Raw genomic sequence first — 15,914 nt, 5'->3', positions numbered from 1 at the left:
CATCCCTGTAAAACACTATTAAATGGTGTTTAAAATTCATTTTTATGGGATGTGGGCATCGCTGGCCCAGCCAGCATTTGTTTATCCATCCCTAATTGCCCTTGAGAAGGTGGTATTGACCAGCCTTCTTGAACCACTGCGTTTCTGTGTTGTAGGTACACCCACAGTGCTGTTAGCGAGGGACTTCCAGGATTTTGACCCAGCGACAGTGAAGGGATGGTGATATATTTCCACTCAGACTGGTGAGTGACTTGGCGGGGAACTTTCAGGTGCTGCCGTTCCCATACACCTGCTGCGCTTGTCCTTCTAGATGGTAGCGGCCATGTGGAAATGCTGTCTGAGGAAGCGTAGTGAGTCCTTGCAGTACATCTTGTAGATGGTACATGCTGCTACCACTGTTTGTTGGTGCTGGAGGCAGTCAATGTTTGTGGAAGTGGTGTCAATCAACCGGGCTGCTTTGTCCTGGATTGTGTCGAGTTTCTTGAGTGTTATTGGAGCTGCACTCATCCAGGCAAGTGGTGAGCATTCCATCACACTGCTGACTTTGCCTTGTAGATGGTGAACAGGCTTTGGGAGTCAGAAGGTGTTACTATGCTAAAGATACTATATTGTTGCAAGTTGTTGTCGAGAGAAGAGAAGAGAACAGTAAAATATTTTAAAGAAATAAGCCTCACGTACACAATTATTATTTATAATCCTGAGTTCCTAGTTTTTCCAATAAAAGTCCTCCTGATCCATAAAGTAGCTAATTGTGAATGGCAGTCCTCCCAATGTTGCATTTACTTTTCCTTCTGCCGATCTTACTTTCTGGCAGAAGGAGAGACTCCATTTTTTATGGGCTAGCACTGGATTTACTAGTTCAGTTATTTGATAGCAGATGTTAAATCAGACACCATTTGTTCCTTTCTCCATAAATAAGCAAAACAATGCAAATATATCTTGAAACAAATTGTGCAAGGCCAGTTCAGTGATCCTCCCTCCAATTCTTGCTTTTCCATCTATGATCAATTCAGAAATTGAACAGGGCCTACCTTTAGGCTACATGATGAAATTTCTTCCAACAGAGAGCAGTAAGAATATGGAACTCATGACCACAGAAAGTGGCTGAAGTGGCATTTAAAGGTAAGCTCGACAATCTTTTGAGGGAGAAGGGAAGGGATGGCTACAATGGTAGATTAAATGAAAGAAAGATGGGAGGAGTTCATGTCGAGCATAAACGCCAAAATGGTCTTCTTGGCCAAATAGCTGTTTGAGTGTTGTATATCCTAAATAATGTAATCGTATCTGGTGCTCTACACAGTATAATACCAGAATACCACCTAGATGATCACTTGCACATTAAATATAACAGGACTGCTTCTCCATTTTGTTTCCATTTATCCTAATAAAATAAGATAAATTGGAAAGCAAGTTTTATCTGCAGTGTTTCATTGAATAGCTGAAAAATGAGAATCATGTTTTGTTAATCTGAACACAAAAATACAGCTGGATTGGACATGCTGATAAGTCTATTCCCCAACTTCCCTGCTGTTTCCGCACATGAATGCAGCCGCCGATGTTTGCTCATTACTCAGCTTCTGCCTTCAACCTTCATCGTCAACTTGATAAAGTGAGTTCATCTTGTTAGCTGTAATCAACAAAATAGAGGACTACAAAATGGCATTCATACTCTTGCACAAAAGGGAGAAGTGACAATTACGGCCAATTGCACTGAAATGAGGCATCATTGATCTGTCTACAGTGACTCATCTGCCAATTCTGTAATCAGCATGCCTACCCGATGAAACAAGAGTGAACAGCAGACAAGCGTCCCTTTGTGCCAATGATACCCCCAGCAGGTGCTTGAGGTACGAGGCAAACTGTTTTTCAAATCGAAAGGACCTTCACACAGCTGCTGCCAAAACCAGACCCAGCTGGACAAAGCTGTTATCTCGCAGGTTCCCTGGTAATTATGGAACTATTTCTGAACAATACTTGCATCAGAATATCAAAGCTATTCCATTACGATGAGGAATTGATAGTGTTCTTCGTTGAAGTTAAAGAAGTACCTACATGGACATTGCCGACACCCCTCCCTTCACCCCACCAGCCAGTTGGCAATAAGTAATAAATGTGCCTTTAGAACAACAGAAACTATCGCGTTCAGATCAAAACACTTGGAGAAAAATAGCTCAGGGCAATGGTCACAGAGTTACAAAATATTTTGTGAAACAAAATATATCACCCGATAATTTAAAGTTAGACCACAAAAACTCCTTGAAATATAGGGAGGAAATATATAGTACAAAAACACAGCTTTCATGTATACTTGTGGAACCAAAATTGTTTAACATCCCATAATACACATTGTTTTAAACTTCATCCATTTTCATTTGTTGCTCTCTCTAGTTGTCCTTCAGATTTATCTGATGCCCTTGTCAATGCCAACAGATAGAGCACTTAGATGTCACTGACCCTGACAGCAGTTTTCAAACACATAAAATAAGCGTGCCCTGTGACTACAAAAGTGATCTATCCAATAAAGTGACAGAAAGCAACAACAAGCATTTTGGAATCAAATCAAGTTCAAATGATTAAACTTCCTGGTTCTGCTCTTAAAGCCATTCCTCAGAAAGAAAATTCAGATTATAACGTTTTTGTGAAATATTAGTTCAATAATTATTTTCAGTACTAACTGCTAAAATATTTCCATGTGAAGGTTGCATTTTGTGCCTGGAAATAAGACATTTGGATTTGATTTATTGCCACGCGTACCAAGGTACAGTGTAAAGTATTGTTCTGCGTACAGTCCAGACAGAACATTCCATTCATGAAAAAAACATAGGACATATGATAAATACACAATGTAAATACATAGGCACAGGCATCGAGTAAACATACCGAGTGTAGTACTACTCAGTAGAGAAGATATGTGAAGAGATCAATGCAGTCTGTAAGAGGGTCATTCAGGAGTCTGGTAAAAGCAGGGAAGAAGCAGTTTTTGAACCTGGTGGTGCGTGTATTTCCTCTGTATCTCCTGCCCGATGGAGGAGGTTGGAAGAGAGAATGTGCCTGCACCACTAACAGTGCTTCTATACTTCTAAGAATCCTCTTTTGATAAAACCAGAAGGCATGTTTTATCTGGAACATTTCAAGTTTGAAATAAAATTGTACAATATACCGTGGTTAAAATATTTAGCTAGGTCCCAATGAGCCTTTTGCAGGTTATTTTGCTATATCTAGAAAATGGGTAAGCAAATTGAAGTCAGGCACCAACTTCCTTACGAAGCCTAGCTCTCCATGTTTTCACCGATTGGAAAAGGCTATTTGGTACTTTATAATATTGCTCAAATGAAAAGCTGCTGGTACATGCCATAAACTTAGAATTAAGTTTTCCAGAAGGATTATCTATGTAGATATGATAGTGTTGTACCGTGCTGATTTTGCAATGCAAGTTCTTTTAAACTATCAACTACAATGTAATAGTGCATAGCGCTTCTTATAATTATTCTGATAATTATATACTGACATTGGCTCCTTTTTAAAAAAAGAAAGAAAGCTCGCATAGCAAGACATGAGCATGGCAAGTCAATATGATACAGAACTTTGTACATTGGATTCCTCCCGTACATGTCAGTTTTCCGGTTCGTTCATGTGTTTTTTTGCTCAAATGCCCCCCCAGAAATACCCTCCTTCCCCCTCCCTCCCTCCTCCCCCCCCACGAAAGATACCCCCCCCCCCCCCCCCCAGGTTGCTGTTGCTGCTGTCCAATCTTCATCTAACGCTCCGCGAGATAGTCTAGGAACGGTTGCCACCGCCTGTAGAACCCCTGCGCAGATCCTCTCAAGGCAAACTTTATCCTCTCCAACTTGATAAACCCTGCCATGTCATTTATCCAGGCCTCCACGCTGGGGGGCTTCACCTCTTTCCCCATTAACAAGATCCTTCGCCGGGCTACTAGGGACGCAAAGGCCAGAATGCTGGCCTCTTTCGCCTCCTGCACTCCCGGCTCGTCCACTACTCCAAATAGTGCTAGCCCCTAGCTTGGCTTGACCCGGACTTTCACCACCTTAGATACTGTTCCCGCCACTCCCCTCCAGAACCCCTCCAGTGCCGGGCATGACCAAAACATATGGACTTTGTTCGCCGGACTTCCTGAGCACCTCCCACATCTGTCCTCCATCCCAAAGAACCTACTCAGCCTCGCCCCCATCATATGCGCTCTCTGAACTACCTTAAACTGTATCAGGCTAAGCCTGGCACACGAGGAAGAGGAATTAACCCTACTTAGGGCATCAGCCCACAGCCCCTCCTCAATCTCCTCCCCCAGCTCCTCTTCCCATTTACCTTTCAGCTCCTCTACCAAAGCCTCCCCCACTTCTTTCATCTCCTGGTATATCGCCGACACCTGGCCCTCCCCGACCCATATGCCCGAAATCACCCTGTCTTGAATCCCCTGTGCCGGGAGCAGCGGGAATTCCCTCACCTGCCGCCTCACAAACGCCCTCACTTGCATATGCCTGAAGGCATTTCCCGGGCGTAGTCCAAATTTCTCCTCCAGCGCCCCTAAGCTCGCAAATGTCCCATCGATGAACAGGTCCCCCATTCTTCTAATCCCTGCCCGATGCCAGCTCTGAAACCCCCCGTCCATCCTTCCTGGGACAAACCGATGGTTATCCCTGATCGGGGACCACACCGAGGTGCCCAGACATTGGCTCCTTTATCTGATGAGGATGATATTAAACCTAGAAGTTAATAGGACAAGCCACATCTTCCTGGGTACCCATCACATCTGGATGATACAGTTTTGGGCGGAATTCAGCTGATATGTACTGAGGAATTAAGACCAAATACAGGTCAAGTGAGGTTTGAGAGAGCAGGACTGAACTGGATCAAGGTGCATCACCTACACTGCCAGGAAAGCACAATTACAGTGTGACAAGCGTACAACTTCACCTTCCCTTATAACTTCAGATTTTATAAATGGTAAAATTGATAGGAAGCATGCAGTGACATCACAGTTTTAAGATATAAATCAATATATTGTTTTTGACGGCATTGCATAACAAATCAATGGCATGATATGGCTGTATAACAATTGATCAGATTCAATTACAATGTGTAGCACACCTATCTTTAGGATCTATTTTAAAATATCTCATTGAAACATGTAGGATCCTTAAGGGACTTGGCACAGTAAATGCTGAGAGGTTGTTTCCCCTCATGGGAGAGTCTAGGACCAGAGGGCATAGTCTCAGAATAAAGGGGTGCCAATTTAAGACTGAGATTAAGAGAAATTTCTTCTCTCAGAGGGTTGTGAGTTTGTGGAACTCCTTGCCACAGAGAGCTGTGGGGGCAGAGTCCTTGGGCTGGATTCTCCGATCCCCCAGCCTTGTGTCACTCGGCAGAGCGCCATTCGCTGGCAGCAGGATTTTCTCTTCCTGCCGCTTGTCAATGGGATTTCTCATTGAAGCCACCGCACGTTGCTGGGAAGCCCCTGGGCGGGAGTGAGCTGTCAGTGGGAAAAGAGAATCCCGACTACCGGAGAATTCTGGCCCCTGTTATATTTAAGGCTGAAATAGATGAAATCTTGACCAGTGATGAGATCAATGGTTACGGGAAAAGGGCGGGAAAGTGGACGAGATGTCGGCTCAGTCGTGGTCCAATTGAATGGCGGAGCAGGCTCGAGGGGTTGAGCGGCTTACTGCTGTTCCTATTTCTTATGGTCTTAATTAAAAGTTTTGATAAAGATCAAATCGTTCACTTTAAAAAAGAACTAAAGTTTCAAAATGCTTAACCACATTATCACTTGTGCGTGATCAACTGGTACCTGACAGAGTCCAGTGATATACCAGAGCTCACTGCCGAGATTTTTTTCTGACCTAGTCCCGATTGTTAGGCTATGTTTATTGTATAAATCCACTTGTCAAAAGTTGCAATGGTTCATAGATAGATCAACTTATTATCATAATCTGTCGACAGTCAGAGAATAGAATGGCAGGAATGCTTTTTGGGACAATTTTCCATGTAATGAATTTTAGGGGCATAAATGTTTCCTACCCAACAAATGGGTTCCATGTTGGTTTAACTGCAAATGCAAGGACTTTAGAAGCATAACTCCTATTGTCTCAGTTAATGAGCTTAAAAACACTTGAGAACAAGGATCTTCAATTAGCCAAGACAGTGGTAACTTTCATTACAATAATTTTAATGGAAAAATTCAAAATTGAGGCAGTGTTTTATCTTTTGAAGCTGCATTTGCCCAGATATTTGGGAGGAAAAATCAATTATAAACTAGTATGAAATGAATTGCAACATATGCAAAGTTTTAATGGATGCTCCCCATTGGAAACCAGGGGCTGGTTTAGCACACTGGGCTAAATCGCTGGCTTTTAAAGCAGACCAAGCAGGCCAGCAGCACGGTTCATTTCCCGTACCAGCCTCCCTGAACAGGCGCCGGAATATGGTGACTAGGGGCTTTTCACAGTAACTTCATTGAAGCCTACTTGTGACAATAAGCAATTTTTATTTCATTTCATTTCATTGGTTTAATCATGTAAATATGATAGACTGCCAATCATTAAGGATGAATTAATGGTTAAGTCACAGTGCATTATTTCTAATATGGGGCCAACAACACTAAGTGCCAATAAGAGGTTGAAACAATGGGTTACAATACCTTATTGAATCATCATCAGCGAGTGATAAACAAGCAAGATCCTTGCTTGAAAACTCAAACTGATGAGAACACAAACTGACCAGAACACAATCAGCATAGACTCCAACTATACCTTTCTTCAGAGGCATTGTCTACACAGCAATGAAACTACAGACATGCAGCATGGAAATGAGGTATTGTACATTAAAATGTCAAATTATGTTTTCCTTTTCAACTCTTTGAAATTATCTGGATTTATAGATTGCAGCTACCGAATTCCAAGAGCACACATGAAAACTTTATTAATTGCGTCACAATTATTTGGTCAGGAGAAATTACAACACAACCTCCTAGTAACAAAAAAAGTTGCATTTCAGAGGAAAGACAGCTTTGCTTTAATGTGCGTAATAATTAATTTGTGTCAGTAGGAAACAATAGAACTCCAACAGAAGCACATAAACTTGTGAGCATTTGTGATGAATTAAAATCCACACATTAATTATTATTTTAATTGTCTCTACAAAAAGCAGGTATTGGCCTTGTGTGCTTGAGATAGTTTCGCTCCTTAAAAACAAAAAAATAAATCAATTGAAATAACAATTGATAATTGGATATTTAAAAATGATCTGAAAGAGTGTCTTTGGCATGACAATGACAAGATAACAAAAGTCTGTACAATCTTGTCACTCAAGTTATGGTGTAACTACCAATACAGTTTAAGGTTTCACCAATACAGATCATGTGTGATGCGCTGAGTTCATCAACTGAAAGTACTATCAGTGGTTGACCTGTAATAAAGTAATTCACCATAGCATCATTCACATCAAAAGATAATCTCGCAGCCAACTCCAGTATAGAAAGACAAATCCCGCAGTTGTATGCTTTTTTAAAAGTAGAGCTCAGATGGTATCAATAAGAAAAGTTCACACAGACACAAATATTTTACTGAGGTCCTGGTGACAACACTAGACATGCCAGAGGCAGAAACATGAGAGAAAAACAAGAGGGCATAATTAAACAGAAATAAATGAAAAGTTGCAATATTTTGGAAGAATTACTAAGATTAAAGTGATAGAAATGTGAAAACAATTTGTATATTGGGGCGCACAGTAGCACAGTGGTTAACACTGTTGTTTCACAGTGCCAGGGACCCAGGTTCAATTCCCAGCTTGGGCCACTGTCTGTGCGGAGTCTGCACATTCTCCCCGTGTCTGCGTGGGTTTCCTCCGGGTGCTCCACTTTTCTCCCACAGTCTAAAGATGTGCAGGTTAGGTGGATTGGTCATGCTAAATTGCCCCGTAGTGTCCAAAACATTTGGTGGGGTTGCTGGGTTATGGGGATAGGGTGGAGGTGTGGGCTTAGGTAGGGTGCTCTTTCAGGGGCCGGTGTAGACTTGATGGGCTGAATGGCCTCCTTCTGCACTGTAAATTCTATGTATTATGTATCATATACAATATACTATTGGTTAAAATCACAGATATATATATGTAGAGAGAGAGAGAGAGGGGATACACTAGTGAATCTATGTTTTGATTTCTAATCCGCAATGTATTATTGTTATATATTCAACAGTTCAAAAATTGAAGTCCTCTACGTAATCACAATATTGTTCTTCTGTTGGCGCACAAAATGCAACCAGTAAAATCTACTATAATGAATTCCCTAAGATCTTGCCCACAGTAGTCGTTTCAATAATCTGATCCCTCCAGCCAAATTCCCATTAATTTGCACGAACAGCAATGTGATCATTTCATGCGAGGAGTATCAAATTCAGCTGTGCTCCAATGTTTGGTATCATTTAAGTCAAGGATTAATGCACAGGATGGAACAAATAGTGTAAAAACACATATTTTCGATAGTATTCCTTTCTCACCATAACGAGTTAAAACTAGACTTCAGTTTGAGCAGAATGGCTCAGATGACAATTGCTTAACAAATCATGGGCTGCACAGGCTTCCAGATGACAGGCGTGGGTAGAATGCAGAATGTAAGCAAACAAAACATAAGAAACTAAATAAAACTTGTTGAAAAAGCACTACTTTTTTTTAAATTCAGGAATAGATAAATGTTGCATCTGGCATAATGATTTAAGATGAGGGTGTCATTTTTTAAAAAAAAAATTTTTAATATTTTTTTATTCTCCTTTTTCACATTTTCTCCCAAATTTACACCCACCAACAATAAACAATAATCAGTAACAAATATGTCAATCCCCATATCAATAACAACGATCCCATCCTCCCACCAAACCCCAAACATTAGCCCGCATGTTCACACAAATGACAAAAACGAATTAGGAATCACCCATAGTCGCCATTAACACACACAGCCCCCCTCCCCCAATCATCCCACCCACACGCCCCAACTAATGTTTGATGTTATCCAGTTCTTGAAAGTACATAATGAATAATGCCCATGAATTGTAGAACCCCTCCATCCTTCCCCTCAGTTCAAACTTAACCTTCTCAAGAGTCAAGAATTCCAACAGGCCCCCCCCCGCCACGCCAGGGCACAGGGTGGAGAGGTTGCTCTCCAACCCATCAGGATTCGCCTTCGGGCGATCAATGAGGCGAAGGCTACAACATCTGCCTCCGCACTCATTTCCAACCCTGGCTGGTCCGACACCCCGAATATGGCCTCCCGGGGGCCCGGGTCCAGTTTCACGTGCACCACTTCAGAAATTACCCTAAAGATCTTCTTCCAGTAATCCTCTAGCTTTGGACAGGACCAAAACATATGAACATGATTAGTAGCCCCCCCGCCCCCCGCAACATTCACACACATCTTCTACTCCTTCAAAGAATCGGCTCATCCTAGCCCTGGTGAAATGTGCTCTGTATACCACCTTCAGCTGTATCAGCCCCAACCACGCGCACGAGGTGGAGACATTCACTCTCCGGAGCACCTCACACCAGAACCCCTCCTCCATATCCTCTCCCAACTCTTCCTCCCACTTTGCTTTGATCCCTTCCAGTGGTGCCTTCTCCACTTCCAAAATAGCTCCGTAAACCGCTGACACTACCCCCTTCTCCAGTCTCCCTGTCGTCAGCACCTCCTCCAGCAATGTGGAGGCCGGCTCCACCGGGAAGCTCTGTATCTCCTTTCTGGCAAAATCTCGAACCTGCATGTATCTAAACATTTCCCCCTGCTTCAGCCCATACTTCGCTTCCAGCTCCTTCAATCCTGCAAACCGCCCCCTAAGAAACAAATCTTTTAGTGTCTTAATCCCTTTCTCCTCCCATTTCCGAAAATGTCCATCGCACCTCCCTGGCTCAAATCTGTGGTTCCCCTGAATCGGCATTTCCCTTGACCCTGCCCCCAACCTGAAGTGTTGGCGAAACCCCCTCCAAATTCTCAATGAAGCCATTATTACTGGACTCCCTGAGTACTTCCCCGTGGCTATCGGGAGCGGCGCTATTGCTAGTGCTTTCAATCCCGACGCCCGGCGCAAACTTTCCTCCATTCTGACGCACTGGCAATCAACCCCTCTGACCCAGCTCCGCACCTTCTCCACATTCGCCACCCAGCAATTAATACATCATGTTCGGAAGACCCAAACCCCCTGCCTGCCTTTCCCTCTGTAGCAGCACCTTTCTATCTCTGGCCACCTTCCCTCCCATATGAACGACGTAATCCTTCCGTCAATCTCTCTGAAAAAAGCCTTTAGCAGGAAAATCGGCAGGCATTGAAAAATAAACAGAAATCACGGCAACACCTTCATTTTAACTGCCTGAACCCGACCCGCTAGTGACAGAGGGAGACCATCCCACCTTGCCAGATCAGCTTTCACTCTCCCCACCAAACTAGAAATGTTGTACCTGCGGAGTCCCCCCCACGTACCTAAAGTAAGTCTCTGCCCTACGGAATGGCAGCCCCCCACCCCTGCCCCCACCCCCGGCCGAGACACCACAAAATACTCACTCTTGTCTAGATTTAGTTTGTACCCTGAGAAAGACCCAAACACTCGAAATAGCTCCAATATTCCCCCTATCGACACACTCGGTTCCGACATGTATAACAGCAAGTCATCGGCATATAAGGACACCCTATGCTCTACCCCCCCCCCCCCCCACCCTCCCCTCCGCACTATTCATTTCCATACCCCAAACTTCTTAATGCGATGGTCAACGGCTCAATCACGAGTGCAAACAGCAGGGGGGACATAGGACATCCCTGCCTGGTCCCATGATGGAGAGAAAAGTATCTGGAGCTGATGTTGTTTGTGCAGACACTCGCCCTCGGCTCCTTAATAGTAGTTTTACCCAGTTCACTAATCTTGGTCGAATCCCAAACCGCTCCAGAACTGCCATCAAGTACCCCCAATTCTACCCGGTCAAATGCCTTCTCAGCGTCCAATGCCACAACCACCTCTGTTTTCTTCCTCTCTGCCAGTGCCATAACGACATTCAATACCCTTCTAACGTTTGAAAAGAGCTGCCTCCCTCTCACAAACCCCGCCTGATCTTAAGAAGAGGGTGCCATGTGCCACGCCAACCGCAGCATGGTTCCCAAAAATAGCCTGAACAGAAAGAGAAACTTTGATAACAAGGCCGGTCAGCTTTCTAATCTCACATATGTGCATTGTTTCAAACATATTGAAATTGCATTTTGTAATTCGAAGCCCTTTCTCCACTCTGCACTTTTTTAAATATCCTATTGAAAACAATAAGAAAGCAAGAAGCAACAAAGGATAAACATGTTTGTTTTCTGACACTCTTTCAGGCATTATTTGTCATGGGAGTTTGCAAACATATGTGTTATAGTCTTGACCCAGGTCAAGCAAAGATAAACTGCAAGTCACCTTACCTGACACCGAAACCCTCATGGTTGCTTCAAGTGGCCTGTTGTTGTCCAGGGCATGACTCAAACTTAATTCCCCTGTTGTTTGATTCAGAAGGACTAGATTTAATTCGTTTCCATGGTCAAAGCTGTAAGAAAGAGTATCAGAGATATCGGGGTCGTGAGCTGGAATTCTGCCAATTACCCCGGTAGGAAAACTGCTAGATTTATTCGTGACGTAGTTATTGAAGATGATCTTAAAATTCTTCAGCACAGGGAGATTGTCATTTTTATCCAACAGACGGATATGAACTGTTGCTCTGCTAACGAGAGGAGCTGATGTAGCTTGAACGACAATGACATATTCTGGTTTAGTTTCGTAATCCAAATCCATCAGAGCTGTCAACTCGCCAGAAAAAATATCCAGCTGGAAAACTTCGGGAATATTCCCCTCCACAATCTGATACATGATTTGTGCATTTGTACCTTCGTCTGGGTCAGTGGCAGTGATCCGGGCCACCACTAATCCTATCGGACTGTTTTCATTCACAAAGATATCAAACTCGTCCTTTTCAAACACTGGAGGGTTGTCATTAACATCCAACACCGCAACTTGGACGTCTACCGGGGTCCTCATTGAAGGAATGCCTTTATCCATTGCGAACGCCTTCAGGTTGTAAATCTGAACGTTCTCTCTATCGAGCCTGCGTAAGGTTCTAACTATACCTGACGTGGTCTCAATGATGAAGTCCCCATCTCCGTCATCCCCACCTTGGAAAGTGTAAAACACTCTGCCATTCAATCCTGAATCACGATCAGTGGCGGATACCTGGAGGACACTTGTAAATGTAGGGACATCTTCATAAACTGACCCTTGATAATGGTCCTTTAGGAACTGAGGCGGGTTGTCATTTACATCGTTCACTAGAATTTCGAGATATGTGGTGTCGGACTTTTGCGGGATTCCATTGTCTTTTGCAGTAATTGCCAAAGTGAACGATACTTGATCTTCATAGTCGAGCTCCATTAATGTTGTAACCGCACCCGAGTCAGGTTCAATTTTAAACTGGGGTATGCTATCTTCCATGAAATAAGTAATTCTGGCATTTTCACCAGTATCTTCATCAGTTGCACTGATGATCACTACTGTTGTGCCAACAGGTTTGTCTTCGTTGATATTAACTGTGTAATGGGAACTCTGGAATACTGGCCGGTGTGTGTTTGCATCTGTAACATTAATTAAGACCTGGACGGTGTCAAATCGTGTCCCGTCGCTGGCTGTTACAGTTAGTATGTACTGTCTCTCCAACTTGTAATCCAGTGGTAAAGCCAAGGTTATCCGGCCACCTCCACTTTGGCTGGTTATTGCAAAGCGGTTTCGGGTATTGCCACTGGAAATCTGATATGTAACAACACTGTTGACATCCCTGTCTATTGCCAACACAGTTACCACACTTGAGCCAACAGCTGCATCTTCATTCAGTCTTATCTGATACATCTTCTGGCTGAATTCAGGGTTATTATCATTCACATCCAGCACAGTGATGCTGACACTGGCTGAGGATGACATTGGAGGTGATCCCTGATCGCGGGCTTCCACGGCGAAATTGTAAAAATCTGTCGTCTCCCTGTCCAGTTCTGAAGCAACCACGATCCAGCCAGTGTTGTTGTTGATGGAGAAGGGGAAATCTGGAGGTGTTTCTATTAACCTGTATCCCAAACGGGAATTGTTCCCCGAGTCAGCGTCTATTGCTTGTACGTGGATGATGGAGTAACCGATTGGCACGTTCTCCAGAACCGTGGACTGGAAAGGGGTGCTGACAAATATGGGCGCGTTGTCATTCACATCGACCACTTGCACTGTCACTAAGCCAGTGATGTTCGACAGTGGGGGTCTCCCGCCGTCCTGCGCTCTGATCCTCAGCGTGTACTCTTTGTTCATCTCGTAATCCAACTGGCTCACCACGTCAATGTCCCCACTTTGGGCATCTATGTAGAACTGCCCACGGGTATTGCCGCTCATGATGCTGTAATGCACCAGGGCATTGTTGCCCTTGTCTCTATCGGAAGCTGTGACCTGCAGAACCTGTGTGTTGGGGGCAAGGTCCTCCAGAACATGGATCACATACCGTTTCTCGCTGAATTGAGGGCTGTTGTCATTGTCGTCCTCCACCGTGATGTGCACTGTGGCAGTGGAGCTCCGGGGGCCCGGGTTTCTCCCTTGGTCGTTAGCCTCCACCAATAACTGATAGGACTCCACACTCTCTCTGTCCACCGGCCCTCGGGTCCTCAGCACCCCAGACCGGTGGTCAATCTCGAACACCGCGTTCTCCCCCGCGTTGTTGAGGATCTGATACAGGATGTTGGCGTTCGGCGGGGCGTCTCCATCGGTCGCCCTGACTGTCAGCACCTCGTAGCCAATCTCCAGGTTCTCCCGCACACTCTCCTTGTACTCCTGCTGCTCAAAGAGCGGGTCGTGGTCGTTGGTGTCGCTGACGGTCACCGTGAGGGTAGCCATGGCTGAGCGCCTGGGGTGGCCGTGATCCAGGGCAGTCACCCTGAACACATGGGTGTCCTTAGTCTCCCGGTCCAGGGTCTCGGCGGTGCTCACCACCCCAGTGTCGGGCTCCATGACAAACAGGTTGTTGGACCTGCTGTCAAACAGGGCGTCCATGGAGTACTGCACCCTGCCGGCCTCCCCTTCGTCAGGGTCCACTGCCCTAACCGAGACCACCCTGGTCCCGGGCGGCCTGTTCTCTGCCACCGACACTTGGTAAATGGGTGGTTGGAACTGAGGTCCAGTATTCACGTTTCTCTTCTTCCGCCTTCTATCCCCGGCTCCATCCCCGCTGAGTGACAATGGTTTGAAGCCACTTTCTCTTGAAGCCCCCAGGGACAATTGGAAACCAATCCTGAAATCAGCCAAGGTGCCGCCTTGTGCCTTTTCGCCTCGGGACCTGGAAGGTGAGCAGCCCCGGCAGTGTACCCGCACTGGGATGGAGGCGGCCGGCTCCAGGCACAGCCTGTCCCGGCTGGAGAGGTACCCGTCCCGGGAGAGTACAAAGCGGCTGGCCGCCTCTAGCTGACAGCTCCGGGGCTGGCAGCGGCGCCGAGAGGCGGCCAGCAGCTCCCCCAGGGCCAGCAGCGGCTCCCCGGCCGGGATGCAGGCTGAACTTAGCCCGGGCTGGCTCCCCACGGCGCTCAGCACCTCCAGGTCGCCGCTGCTGCGCCCTCCTGCCGCCCGCCGCCACTTGCTGGAACAGTTGCGGCCGTGCAGGTGGACATCCAGACGCCAGGGGAGGGACTGCGGCTGCCCTGCCCTGGGACACTGCCTGCTCAGGTTAATGCTGAATGGGTTACTGGGCAAGTATCTGCAGTTCAGGCGCTGCGAGATCCGGACTGTCCCCGCAGCCCAGTCAATATCCAGATAGCCCCTGATCAATTTCGGCGTGGAAATCCACCGGATCACACAGGAATCCTCTGGGGCCAGATCCGCCACTAAAGTGCCTGCTTTTGACTGTTCCGAGAGGTGGACAGTGTGGCAGTCCAGCAGAGGGGTATTAAACAGTAAGCAGCTCACCAGAGTCAGTGCAGCCACTTCCATCCTGGAGCCAGTCTTAACGCTGTCCCATCTCCTCTGCTGCTCCATCCAAAACTTCCCTCCTCTCGCTGCTTGCCTTCAGCCGCCGCGCTCCTCCATTCTCTAGCCGCCGGCCCTGCCCTCCCCAGCACCCCGCACCGCTGTGGAGAGTGTCTCAGGGCCGGCACACGGTCACACCGGAGCTCATCCCCATCCCCAGCAGCCAACACTTTGCACCCCCGGCCGCTTGTGTGTGAAGCGATCGCACAAAATGGCTCCGTCTGCGCCCTGCCGTGGGGTGGGGGGGTAAATTAACATAAACCTGCTCACAACAAGGCAACTCCAGCCGGAGGAGAGAGGGACACAGACAAGGCTTAAAAGGGCAACGTCCTTCCTAAATATTGCTCTCGGCTCTGCTGTCCAATCCGCCGGGAGGAGGACACAAAATAATCCATTTTTTGAGGGTTTTTAAAAAATTGTTGTCGTTTTGTATCACAGACACTTTGAGGAGGTTTTATTTGGCGGGGGACCTCCAGACCCGGCTTGTGTTCCCGACTAACAAGTCTTACTAAGCAGCGTATCAGCCAACCGAGACCCATTTGCAAAGCAGGAAACCCCGAGCGTTTGTCATTCCCACCCCAGGATAGGGGTTTGTCCAGAAACAAGTTACTCCGGTAACTTCTCTCTAAGTGCATTGGTAGCGAGGCTGCGGATAAGGAGGTAACGCATTCTCGGGCAACCAAGTCTCCCCCCCCCCCCCCTTCCAGCCCTGGTGTCAATGTTAAATCAGATCTTTTCCAGATTGTTGGTTCAAAAACTTTTTAAAAAACGTGTTTCTTTTGTAACCTGTTGGGTTGGGTTGCCCTCGGAAAGCAATTATTTAAAAAAAAATATTAACGACCATCCTGTTTGTTGTGA

The 15,914-nt window shown here is 45.9% G+C and overlaps 1 protein-coding gene across 5 annotated transcripts in view; it reads right to left on the bottom strand.

Moving 5' to 3' along the window:
• The window catches only part of celsr2 (cadherin, EGF LAG seven-pass G-type receptor 2), a 430,851-nt gene extending 415,262 nt beyond the window's left edge, over positions 1-15,589 (bottom strand). For 4 of the 5 annotated variants that reach the window (XM_072480305.1, XM_072480307.1, XM_072480306.1 and 1 more), the window contains exon 1: positions 11,444-15,588. In XM_072480305.1, the coding sequence (XP_072336406.1) occupies positions 11,444-15,065 (3,622 nt within the window). In that variant the 5' untranslated portion in view covers positions 15,066-15,588. Of the gene's footprint in view, positions 1-11,443 lie in introns of all 5 variants that reach the window. The other variant, XM_072480304.1, reaches the window with a different exon arrangement.
• Between the last annotated feature and the right edge of the window lie 325 nt (positions 15,590-15,914).

This window comes from Scyliorhinus torazame, chromosome 17, assembly GCF_047496885.1.
Source record: "Scyliorhinus torazame isolate Kashiwa2021f chromosome 17, sScyTor2.1, whole genome shotgun sequence".
Taxonomy (NCBI): Eukaryota; Metazoa; Chordata; class Chondrichthyes; order Carcharhiniformes; family Scyliorhinidae; genus Scyliorhinus; species Scyliorhinus torazame.
Note: the sequence above shows the minus strand (reverse complement) of the source record. Positions and strands in the feature narration are given on the sequence as shown.